Below are 12960 nucleotides of genomic sequence, written 5' to 3' on the forward strand. Positions count from 1 at the left end.
AGCAGGCTTCCAGCTTCTGATGTACTTAAAAAACATTTTGCTATTACTTTTTGAGTTTTTGGCTAGCTGTTCTTCAGATTCCTTTTTGAAGTACTGTAGCAACAAATTTAAACCGTATCTTATTAATATTGTATTATGTATTAAAGCAATCCACCTCATTAGTAAAAATAATCAGAAAAATGTAAATGAATGATAATGGTAATTGGAAATAATAGCAGTCAAAGTGCTTTTAAGGTGCCCAAAATCCACAATTGATGAAAAAGGTCATACTGGTTAAAACATGGATCAACTTTTGAAGGGAAATGAAGGCCGCTATAAAATGTGATATTAACTTCTCCTTACTTCCATTTGTTATATAGTTGTGAATATAAATCAGAATGTAGGAATGGTAGAAAGTTGATAAAGGAAGCGAAGGATATAAAGAAGAAATATATGGCCATCAGAGTTAAGGACATGCTTGGAAAAAAGTCCTAGAAATGGTGTATTGATCAATTTATATAAAAATGGTAGAATTATTAGCAGTAATGCAAAAATGGCAGAAGTGTACAATACATATTTCTGTTCTGTATATGGGGAAAAAGCAGTTGTAGTCCATGAATGCTAACATTATTTCCTTTCCATTCAGTCTTACTGTGGCTTTTCCCCTTTATTCGGCTTTGGTGAGGCCACATCTGGAGTATTGTGTCCCGTTCTCGGCCCCCCACTACAAAAAGGATGTGGACACATTGGAGAGGGTCCAGCGGAGGGCAACCAAAATGTTTAGGAGGCTGGAGCATATGATCTATGAGGAGCGGCTGAGGGAGTTGGGCCTGTTTAGTCTGCAGAAGCGAAGAGTGAGGGGGGATTTGATAGCAGCCTTCAACGTCCTGAAGGGAGGTTCCAAAGAGGATGGAGAGAGGCTGTTTTCAGTAGTGACAGATGGTAGAACAAGGAGCAATGGTCTCAAGTTGTGGTGGGAGAGGTCCAGGTTGGATATTAGGAAAAACTATTTCCCTAGGAGGGTGGTGAAGCACTGGGATGGGTTACCTAGGAAAGTAGTGGAGTCTCCATCCCTAGAGGTATTTAAGTCTTGGCTTGACAAAGCCCTGGTCGGGTTGATTTAGTTGGAATTGGTCCTGCCTAGAGCAGAGGGCTGGACTTGATGACCTTCTGAGGTCTCTTCCAGTTCTGATTCTACGATTCTATGATATGATTCCAACTTCCAACCATTCAACTGTAGTGTTTCTAACAGCTTTTTTTTACCATTAGTGTCTTAGGAGGATGTTAAACAGAGCTACTAAAGCTAGACACAGTTTTAAATCAGTAGGTGCAGATTACTCTCACCCAAGAGTTTTAAAAGCTGGCTGAGCAGATTGCTGGACCATTAATGCTGATTTTCAATAATTCGTGGAACACTGGGGAAGTTCCAACAGACTGAAAGAAAGCGATTGTTGTGCCAATATGTGAAAAGGACAAATTGTACAGGTGCACAATGCTCAAATTATTGGTGATTTTCACCAGATATTATATAGTTGGTAAATAACCTAAAACATTCTAGGCATGTATCTTTCTTTCAATATTTTGTTTCATTCATTTTCAAAACTATTTTCTTTATTTTCTGAACCAAATTACATGAGAAAACAACCCTTTTTTGTACTTTTATCCTTAGGCATTCAAGCTCAATACCACCGGCATCACCTTCTCCTGTAAAAGATTTAGATTTAGGAATGGAAGATGAGTGTGAGTTTCTAATTGATGAATCAGATGGTTTTTCTTTTACATCCTGGTTTTCAATTCCAAAAAAGAACAAAAAAGTAGAGAAACAGGCTTTAGCAAAGCCTGTGCCAAAACCTCAACCTTCTGAAAGGAAAAAGGCAGTTGTACGAGAAAGCAAGAAACGCAAGGATAGAAGGGCACAGAATGAAGTAACCGTTAAACAGACTCGAATGGAACAGTCGAAAATGGATCCATGTAATGTTGCTGAAGGGATACAAGACGAGTCACAAAATTCTTTGGATGTAAATCTAGTTTTGACTGAAAAAAAGGAAAATACTCTTAAATCTGTAAGGCAAAGCGGTCCTCACATAGGTAAGTCATTTAGAAAAAAACAATCGAGGTAAAGAATCATTGGATATTTATACTTGCAAAGGCAAATGTTGATAATTGAATTATGACTAAAAAAAACCCTTAGCAATAGAGCTTTTTCTACCTTTGATTTGCCTGTTCTTAACTGAATTTTTTGTTTTGGTTTAAAATGATGCTACTATTAATGATCTCTTTGGGAATGTTTTGATTTATTCCAGGGGATGCTTTATTGGGCAACAGAGGAAAATATTCTTAGGTCCCCTTCTTTCTGAGTATTTTTATGATTATTCAACAGTTGGAAGGCAAATTGGGAGACCTTTGACTGAGATGGAGGGATCAACTGAGAAATGTGCGGTGTGTGCATATGGCAGTAAGAGAGGCAATAGTGTGGTGCTATCGGAAGGTAGCAGTGATTACTTGCTTCCATATTTTCAAGGCAAATAAGGAAGACTGTAACGTCTGTGTTTCACTTCCAACTTTGTGGGAAGGAGTTAGAGATATTTCAGTAGGAGGGTGGTGAAGTACTGGAATGGGTTACTTAGGGAGGTGATGGAATCTCCATCCCTAGAGGTTTTTAAGTCCTGACTTGACAAAGCCCTGGCTGGGTTGATTTAGTTGGGATTGATCCTGCTTTGGGCAGGGGGCTGGACTCAATGATCTCCTGAGTTCTCTTCCAGCCCTAAGGTTGTATGACATGTGTTGTGTCTGCAGGGAATCAGCATTTAAGTGACAGTGAGACAGAGCTACAAGGAATAGCGGGATAGAGCTAATTAACAGGAAGAGTTTAAAGTTGACTGGGAAGCAGTTGAGTGAGGATAAAAGTTGCGGCAACTTTTTCTAGATTAAGGCTCAGTAGGTGAACTAAATGTGGTACACTGAATATTTACAACTGTATGCAGAGTACACATCAGAAGGTGCTGCTTCTGCTTTTGGAGCCTTAAGTAAAAACCACCCACCAGAGAAAAATGTGTGGATGATATTTCAGTTGTTAATATAATATAGTTTTGTGTATATAAATTATTCATGCAGTTTTTTAAAAGGAAATGAATTAATATGTGCTTTTTTGTATGTTGGCAGAAGAGAGTAAAAAGCATACGCATGGACAGAGATCCACAAGAACCCCAAATGAAAAAAAGTCCCCGGTCCTGAAACAGATACAGCCCAAAAAATTCACGTTTTTAATTTCCGAATCAGACACAGAGACTTCCGATACAGAACAACATAAGCCAACAGAAATAGCTCATGAAGATTCCTTTGGACCTTGTAATACTACTGAGCAGCCTCAAGAAAAGATTGCATCTTCAGAAGAGGATCATAGTTCTCCAGAACCTCCCCGCTCTATTTTAAAAACTGCTCTATGTTCATCCCACAAAAAACAAACTGCTAAGCAGAAACTTTCAAAAGTTGCATCGTCTAAAAAACTGGTAGAAAACCAAAGAAACAAAGTTAGAAAATCTGCCCTTAAATCCACTAGTAGAAAAACAAGGGTGCTAATCTCAGGGGAGAGTTCTGACAGTGAGCCTATAGAGGAGGTCAACGAAAGGGAGCTTTTAAAGTCAAACAAAGTCAATGCCCCTTCATTGCAACAGGAATCACAGACTCCCATATTACATAAATCCCATCAGTCCGTCAAACTTAAAAATGTCATTCATTCACTAGAATCCTCTGGTAATGTATATATCAAAACTCCTGCAAAATCTAAAGAACCGTTACAGAATCTCATAAACTATCCAGAGAATACTGGTGAAAGGAAAAAAGCCTCCGCTAAATCTCTGCAGCAGACAGCTACTCAAATTAATCAAAGAACAGATATGATTGATTGTTCACATTCTGAAAATGCTGAACTTGGGAATACTACAGTTCACAAGGATTCTTCTGACCAGAACATGGCAGAACAAAAAGACAAGAAGTCAAATGCATCTGTGAAAACAAAATACAAAAAAAAGAGTAATGCCTGCCGATCACAGTAGGTTTTTTTTTAAATGAATATACAATACAATGTAATTGTTCATTAAACATTTTCTGCCAATGGTACATCATTATTAAGTAATTACAATATGCAATACAGTTATAACTCCATAAGTAAGTAATAAGCAGATAAATGAAGTATTATAATTAAAAAGCTGTTACGAACCATGGGCTGACATCCAGGATTTTGTTGCAATGGGAGCCTAATGCTCTGTCTTATGATGTTGTAGTACCAGATTCAGACAGTGAATTTTATATTATCGTGTAGTTTCTGTGAAATTAATTTTGAAGTGTATATATTTAGAATAAGGTATAAAAGGGTATTTTTTAATTACTTCATGATTTTCTAAATTTTTTATTGTCTTGTGTACCTGTACTTTTAAAAACAACGAGAAGTCTCGTGGTATCTTAAAGACTAACATTTGTTTGGGCATAAGCCTTTGTGGGCAAAAACCCATTGGGTTAGTCTTTGAGGTACCACAGGACGACTTATTGTTTTTGCAGATACAGACTAAGGGTATGTCTACGCAGCAACATTATTTCGAAATAACATAGTCCACGTGTACGCAGCTGGCAGTTATTTTGAAATAATGTCGAACTACTGTCAAGCTGGAGGACTTCTTACTCCGACTCTGTCCATGGAGGCCTGGGCTGGCTGTTGACAGAGGCTGCTCTGGCAGAAGGCCCTGTCCGTGGTGGATCTGAGCTCCCCGCAGACAAAGGCTGCTCCAGAGCCCCTGCAGGGAAGGGAGCTTGGACCCTCTGCAGACGGGCTGCTGCCATGAAGCAACCTGTCCGTGGGGAGCCGTGGGCAGAGCTTGCTTTGCAGCAGCCTCCCTTGCCCTTTCCCCTCACCCTGTGCGGATGGTTTTGGTAGAGGCAGCAGGAGACAGCTGTACCGGTGCTGGGGGAACTGGCTTTTAAGCTGGCTCCCCTCAGCACCGGCTCCTGCTTCCCCCTCCTTGCTGATACAGAGGCAGCAAGGGGGGGGGGGGAGCAGAATTGGAGTAGTAGAGAAGATTAACTGATAAGCCTAGGCTTATCGGTTAATCATCTATTCGACCACTCGTTTACCTCCCTAGTCCAAAAAAGGAATCTGTTACTTTGATCAATTATTTTTATCAAATGTAGTACATGTCCTATTTACTTTTGAACAATATTTGCTTTCAGTGAAGTTAGTACTAATTTATGATTTGTTGTTATAGCTGAAGAAGCCTCTCTCTGATTCAGACAAATAACTTCTGCCCTCTAATTTTATATCCGTATTCTTCTAAAACTCCTTCCATATGCCCCTCCATGTTATGAAGAATTACTAACTTTCAGTAACAAAATACAGGACTATGTAGCACTTTAAAGACTAACAAGATGGTTAATAATAAACCATCTTGTTAGTCTTAAAGTGCTACATAGTCCTGTATTTTGTTTCAGCTACACCAGACTAACACGGCTACATTTCTATCACTACTTTCAGTAAGATTACTAACCATTGCATCTTTTCTAGGATCTCTCCTGCACCTGAGAGAAACAAGAGTCATAGCAGGTAATTTCCTTTATTGTGTGTAGAATTGCCTTTTTAATATTTCTTAGCGCTAGGAACAGTAGCAGGGTTGCAAAACCTTCTCACTAGATAAATGAGCCATCACCAAGATTTTGCTTTTTCTTCCCCTCTAAGACTCATTGCCTTGGTCCCAAATCAAATAGGCATGGACCCAGCTGCCACTCACTTCCTTCCCCTAAAGCAAGAATAGAATAAGGCTCTAGAGCAGTGGCTCAGTGGCTCCAGTTACCTTTGCAGTTGTTTAGCTAGAAAGGTTTGTGTGGCGACTTGCTTCTAGGTCAGGAGTCTCTTGAGGGCAAGTGCAAAACTTTCTCTTTATGGCTGTTCTGGGCTTCTAGTGGGTCCCAGCTGCTTATCAATCAGACATTTCTGTTGCTTGGACAAAATGGTCTGCCAAGTCCATTGCATTACTTACAACGTGCTGAGGGCTTCTATAGGTACCACGCCATCCAAGCCCCTCAAGTACAGACATTCTGCCTACGAGTGTAAGTGACTAGTTGACTAGTCAACTCTCCGATACACATATGTTTATCAGATAGTCGACTGGTGATTCGACTAGTCGCTTCCTCCCCGCCCGCCTTTGCTGCCTCTATCAGAGAGAGGCAGCAAGGTGGGAGAGCAGGAGCTGGTGCTGGGTGGAGCTGGCTTAAAAGCCGGTTCCCTCCAGCACCGTCTCTGTGGGGGGTGGGCAGAGGCGCAGCGGGTAACTGGCAAGTTACATTTCAAAAATGTACATTGCTTGCTACATTTCAAAAGCAGAAGTGCCGTGGGGAGTAAGGGAGACTCAAGCAATCCCCCACTGGCCCCGTGCTCCCCGCACACTTTGCTTTTGAAATGTACAAGAAGGGCTCTTGTACATTTCAAAAGCAGAGGTGCCCTTATCGAGTAGTTGATGGAAATTCCATCGACTCTTCAATTAGTTGATTAATCTAAATGTAACATCCCTAGTTCTGCCACTCCAATTCTACAGATATTTTCATAAAAATTAAATTCAAATACTAGATGTGGTTTTGTTCCCATTTCCCCATACTAGTTTGCAAATGTACAATGGAATGTCTGCTTCTATTTTGACTGCCTCTTTTCTTCTTCCCTTTTTTATGGTTGCTATTACATTGACAAACATTTAACATTTTGTCCTTCTAAATGTCAATACATGATGAAAAACACTTTGAAATTTGATACAGTTGGTTTTGTAATGTTATTTTTCATAAATTGCATTTTCATACAGATGCTATTTTTTTTTAAAGTGGGCCTGTACTGAACCGCTATGTAAAATTTACTTCAAAAAATGCCGAACCTATTGCATATGAATGGGAAGATTCATCTTCAGGTAAGGTTTAAAGGTGTCAGTTCCTTTTTTATATGCATGAGAATATTGCAGATTTCATTTAAAGTTCTTAAAATGCTACTCAAGTATCATGAAAAGTTTATTCAGTATCATGAAAAGTGTCAGAAAACCCAAGTGGCTGCAGGTTTATTCTTTGCTCCCCTGGGATCATTCATGAATCTGCTAACTTATGCATATTAGTGCTTTTTTTCTTCCAAAATTGGGTTTTACCTGTTTGGGGAATATCTTTGGTTTATAATGATTATATAATTATAATGAGGCTGAATGAGGTCAGAGTCCTGGCAAGGGTGGTGATGGGAAATAGCATGTGATCATGGTGGTCATGAAATTCTATATTTCTCCATTGTGGTGATTTTATACTGCATTTTTCAGATAAATCTATGGTCTTGAAGGATCAGGCAAGTGAATTTTTGCCAAATTCACTAGGGCATAAACTAGGTAAGGTTATTTTTTAAAATTCCTTTATGTACATGCATGAAACTAGGTTTTCAATTTTGCAGTAAGCTATTATGTCCAATAAAGACCCACAAAGCTCTTAGGGGAAAATACATGTTAATTTTATCTTTTATACTATGGTAGTATGCTAATCCCGATTACATTCTGGTCCATTGTGCAAAACATAGAAAGGTGCAGTCCCCAAGAGCCTACAGTTAAGATGAAAACATGCTAATGGTGGGAGAATGGAATATAACACACAGAAATGGTGGTGATAGAGATAGGCAAGACTTGTTAGTTCAGTCTTCTAAAAACAGAATTAACTCTTGTCTAATTTTAAAAATGAATTTAAAGTTTGACCGTTTACATATAAAGCTATGTAAAATAAATTCTGAATGTTCTCTTTTGGTTTTCTCTTTAGCCTAATTTCTACTGATAGTTTCTGGATTCATTTTATCCAATGTGAATTGTTTTTTTCTTTAAATCTGTTCATTAGTAATGCCATCCCACACACCCAATGTTCGTCGGACAAAAAGAATAAGACTAAAGCCTTTGGACTATTGGCGAGGGGAGCGTGTGAACTATCTGTCGAGACCGTCAGGTATTGTTTCTAAATACATACCTGGTTGCCTTCAATTTTAATTCTGTGCAATATCTTTTGTGTCATATTCATTAAACAGTAATCAGTGATATATCTGTGGCCTCAGGCTATGGTTCTCATTTTTTTCTCAGTTTCACTTTCATTTGCTCCATGAACCCATTAAGTATTCTTCTCCTTACAGTATTTATAACTAGAAATAATGTCATAGAATCATAGAATCATAGAATAATAGGACTGGAAGGGACCTCGAGAGGTCATCGAGTCCAGCCCCCCGCCCTCAAGGCAGGACCAAGCTCCGTCTACACCATCCCTGACAGATGTCTATCTAACCTGTTCTTAAATATCTCCAGAGAGGGAGATTCCACCACCTCCCTTGGCAATTTATTCCAATATTTGACCACCCTGACAGTTAGGAATTTTTTCCTAATGTCCAATCTAAACCTCCCCTGCTGCACTTTAAGCCCATTACTCCTTGTCCTGTCCTCAGAAACCAAGAGGAACAAATTTTCGCCTTCCTCCTTGTGACACCCTTTTAGATATTTGAAAACCGCTATCATGTCCCCCCTTAATCTTCTTTTTTCCAAACTAAACAAGCCCAGTTCATGAAGCCTGGCTTCATAGGTCATGTTCTCTAAACCTTTAATCATTCTTGTCGCTCTTCTCTGTACCCTTTCCAATTTCTCCACATCTTTCTTGAAATGTGGCGCCCAGAACTGGACACAGTACTCCAGCTGAGGCCTAACTAGTGCAGAATAGAGCGGCAGAATGACCTCACGAGTTTTGCTTACAACACACCTGTTGATACAACCTAGAATCATATTTGCTTTTTTTGCAACAGCATCACACTGTTGACTCATATTCAACTTGTGGTCCACTATGACCCCTAGATCCCTTTCCGCCATGCTCCTTCCTAGACAGTCGCTTCCCATCTTGTATGTATGGAACTGATTGTTCCTTCCTAAGTGGAGCACTCTGCATTTCTCCTTATTAAACCTCATCCTGTTTACCTCTGACCATTTCTCTAACTTGCTAAGGTCATTTTGAATTATGTCCCTATCCTCCAAAGAAGTTGCAACCCCACCCAGTTTGGTATCATCTGCAAACTTAATAAGAGTACTCTCTATCCCAATATCTACATCATTGATGAAGATATTGAATAGTACGGGTCCCAAAACAGACCCTTGAGGAACTCCACTTGTTATCCCTTTCCAGCAGGATTTAGAACCGTTAACAACAACTCTCTGACTACGGTTATCCAGCCAATTATGCACCCACCTTATCGTGGCCCTATCTAAGTTATATTTGCCTAGTTTATCAATAAGAATATCATGCGAGACCGTATCAAATGCCTTACTAAAGTCTAGGTATATGACATCCACCGCTTCTCCCTTATCCACAAGGCTCGTTATCTTTTCAAAGAAAGCTATCAGATTAGTTTGGCATGACTTGTTCTTCACAAACCCATGCTGGCTATTCCCTATCACTTTATTACTTTCCAAGTGTTTGCATACGATTTCCTTAATTACCTGCTCCATTATCTTCCCTGGGACAGACGTTAAACTGACCGGTCTATAATTTCCTGGGTTGTTCTTATTCCCCTTTTTATAGATGGGCACAATATTTGCCCTTTTCCAGTCTTCTGGAATCTCCCCTGTCTGCCATGATTTTTCAAAGATCATAGCTAAAGGCTCAGATACCTCCTCTATCAGCTCCTTGAGTATCCTGGGATGCATTTCATCAGGACCTGGTGACTTGCTGACATCTAACTTTCCTAAGTGATTTTTAACTTGTTCTTTGTGTATCCTATCTTCTAAACTTACCCTCTCTCTGCTTGTATTCACTACGTTAGGCACACCTCCAGACTTCTCGGTGAACACCGAAACAAAGAAGTCATTGAGCATCTCCGCCATTTCCAAGTTCCCTGTTACTGCTTCTCCCTCCTCGCTAAGCAGTGGGCCTACCCTGTCCTTGGTCTTCCTCTTGCTTTTAATGTATTTATAAAAGGTCTTCTTGTTTCCCTTTATGCCTGTAGCTAGTTTGATCTCATTTTGTGCCTTTGCCTTTCTAATCTTGCCCCTGCATTCCCGTGTTGCTTGCCTATATTCCTCCTTTGTTAGTTGTCCTAGTTTCCATTTTTTATATGACTCCTTTTTTATTTTGAGATCATGCAAGATCTCCTTGTTAAGCCAAGCTGGTCTTTTGCCATATTTTCTATCTTTCCTACACAGCGGAATTGTTTGCTTTTGGGCCCTTAACAACGTCCCTTTGAAATACTTCCAACTCTCCTCAGTTGTTTTTCCCTTCAGTCTTGCTTCCCATGGGACCTTACCTACAAGTTCTCTGAGCTTATCAAAATCTGCCTTCCTGAAATCCATAACCTCAATTGTGGTGGTCTCCCTTCTACCTTTCCTTAAGATCATGAACTCTATTATTTCGTGATCACTGTCCCCTATACTGTCTTCCACTTTCAAGTTCTCAACTAGTTCCTCCCTATTTGTTAAAACCAAATCCAGAACAGCTTCTCCTCTGGTAGCTTTTTCAACCTTCTGAAACAGAAAGTTGTCTCCAATGCAGTCCAGAAACTTATTGGATAGCCTGTGCCTCGCTGTGTTAGTTTCCCAACATATGTCTGGATAGTTGAAGTCCCCCATCACCACCAAATCTTGGGCTTTGGATAGTTTTGTTAATTGTTTAAAAAAGGCCTCATCCACCTCTTCCACCTGGCTAGGTGGCCTGTAGTAGACTCCTAGCATGATATCACCCTCGTTTTTTACCCCTTTTAGCTTAACCCAGAGACTCTCTACACAGCTATCTCCTACGTTCATCTCCACTTCAGTCCAAGTGTGTACATTTTTAATATACAAGGCAACCCCTCCTCCCTTTTTTCCCTGTCTGTCCTTCCTGAGCAAGCCGTACCCTTCCATACCAATATTCCAATCATGCGTCCCATCCCACCAGGTTTCTGTAATACCAATGATATCATAGTTGTATTTATTGGTTAGCAATTCCAGTTCTTCCTGCTTATTACCCATACTTCTCGCATTTGTATATAGGCATCTAAGATACTGATTTGATCTTGCCTCCCTGTTGTGCCCTGACCCTCCTTTCTCCTTGCCATTATAGGCCGTAGTCCCCCCCATTTCCAACCCATCTCCCAGTCCCGCACATTCAGCACTTACCTGTGGGCTTTGCTCACCTGCCCCCGACAAACCTAGTTTAAAGCCCTCCTCACAAGGTTAGCCAGTCTGTGTCCAAACAAGGCCTTCCCACTCCTGGAAAGGTGAACTCCATCTCCGCCAAGCAGTCCTTCCTGGAAGAGCACCCCGTGATCAAGGAAGCCGAATCCCTCCTGGCGACACCATCGTCGCAGCCAGGCATTCACCTCCAGGATGCACCTCTCTCTGCCTGGGCCCCTACCTTTGACAGGAAGGATAGAAGAGAATACCACCTGCGCTCCAAACTCCCTCACCCGTACTCCCAAAGCCCTGTAGTCACACTTGATCCGCTCAGTGTCACACCTGGCAGTATCATTTGTGCCCACGTGGATGAGTAGCATGGGGTAGTAGTCAGAGGGCCGGATAATCCTCGACAATGCCTCCGTAACATCTCGGATACGGGCCCCTGGCAGACAGCATACCTCTCGAGATGAGCTGTCAGGGCGACAGATGGGTGCCTCCGTTCCCCTCAGAAGAGAGTCTCCAACCACCACTACTCTACGTTTCCTCCTCGCAGTGGTGGCAGGAGACTGCTCAACCTTGGTGGTGCAAGGCCTGGTCTCCTCCACTGTGGGGGGTGACTCCTTGTCTCCTGCTGAAAGTAAAGAGTAACGGTTATGTAACAACACAGTGGGAGGGTTAGGAGCAGGGGTGGAACACTGCCTGCTGCCGGAAGTAACCAGCTGCCAGTGCTCACCCTGCACCACTGCCTCCTCCATAAGTGGCTGGTCAACAGTCCCACATCCTAGGACAGTGACCTCCGTGGACTCCACAGGAATACTGTCCAGGAATTCCTCATGGCTTCGAATGCTCCTCAGCCTGGCCACCTCCTCCTGTAGCTCTCCCACCTGCTGCCTGAGAGATTCCACCAGCAGGCACCTTTCACAACGGTTGTCTCCCCCAGCCTGGAGATCACTCAGTGGGAATTGCAAGCCACAAATACAGCAAGACCACATCAGGACCTGGGTAGAGGCATCCATGCTCAGGTTCTCTGTCTGGATACAGGCACAGGTGGAGGAGACAGGAGAAGTACTGGCACAAGCGCTACGGGTCTTCATCACCATCAGTCACTCCCTCTTCAACTCCCCTGTCTGCAGTCCCCTGTCCGCTTCGCTCCCCTGGTCGCACTGCTCTGGCTTTTTAAAGCCTGCTTGCCTAGGTCAGGCCTGCCCCCTTCTGAGTCACACAGGGGAAGGCTGAGCCTGAGGCTAATCAGAGGCAATCAAGGGAACAATGGCAGGCTCTCAGTCCCAACTGCCACAGAAGCTGAAACTGAAACTGCTAGCACTCCCTGGAATCAGACTCAATTCACACTTCAAACTGTAAAATTCAAACAGTCAGGCACACACACACACTCACACCACAGCTTGTACTCTCACCGGGTAGCCTCTTCGGCGGTGGGGTCGCTTTGCTCTCCCTCTTCAACTCCCCTGTCTGCAGTCCCCTGTCCGCTTCGCTCCCCTGGTCGCACTGCTCTGGCTTTTTAAAGCCTGCTTGCCTAGGTCAGGCCTGCCTGTCATAAGAGATTGCTACACACCCTCAGAAAGCTAAACTGCCCATTCTCTGTTTCTCTGTGTTAATGCTATATTTCTAAAGAGAGGGAATAAAGTGATTTCTGCAAATCTGTATTCTCATACAATACAGATTCATAATAATAAGAGAAGGAAAAAACCTATTAGGCTGACTCTGTTCCTTCTTGCAATGCAAAATTATTATTCTGTATCTATTCTAATTCATCTAGTCTAATTTTAAATGCCATAAGGAATGGAAT

General features: G+C 41.8%; 1 protein-coding gene across 5 annotated transcripts in view; it reads left to right on the forward strand.

Annotated features, from left to right (window-relative positions):
• The window catches only part of CENPC (centromere protein C), a 137800-nt gene that overhangs the window by 15754 nt on the left and 109086 nt on the right, over positions 1–12960 (forward strand). For all 5 annotated transcript variants that reach the window (XM_075929261.2, XM_089778175.1, XM_089778176.1 and 2 more), the window contains exons 8-13: positions 1649–2067; positions 3142–4030; positions 5534–5572; positions 6838–6920; positions 7311–7376; positions 7870–7974. In XM_075929261.2, coding sequence (XP_075785376.2) covers positions 1649–2067; positions 3142–4030; positions 5534–5572; positions 6838–6920; positions 7311–7376; positions 7870–7974 — 1601 coding nt within the window. The remainder of the gene's footprint in view (positions 1–1648; positions 2068–3141; positions 4031–5533; positions 5573–6837; positions 6921–7310; positions 7377–7869; positions 7975–12960) is intronic.

Source organism: Pelodiscus sinensis, chromosome 4 (genome assembly GCF_052426305.1).
Source record: "Pelodiscus sinensis isolate ZL-2025 chromosome 4, ASM5242630v1, whole genome shotgun sequence".
Lineage (NCBI taxonomy): Eukaryota > Metazoa > Chordata > Testudines > Trionychidae > Pelodiscus > Pelodiscus sinensis.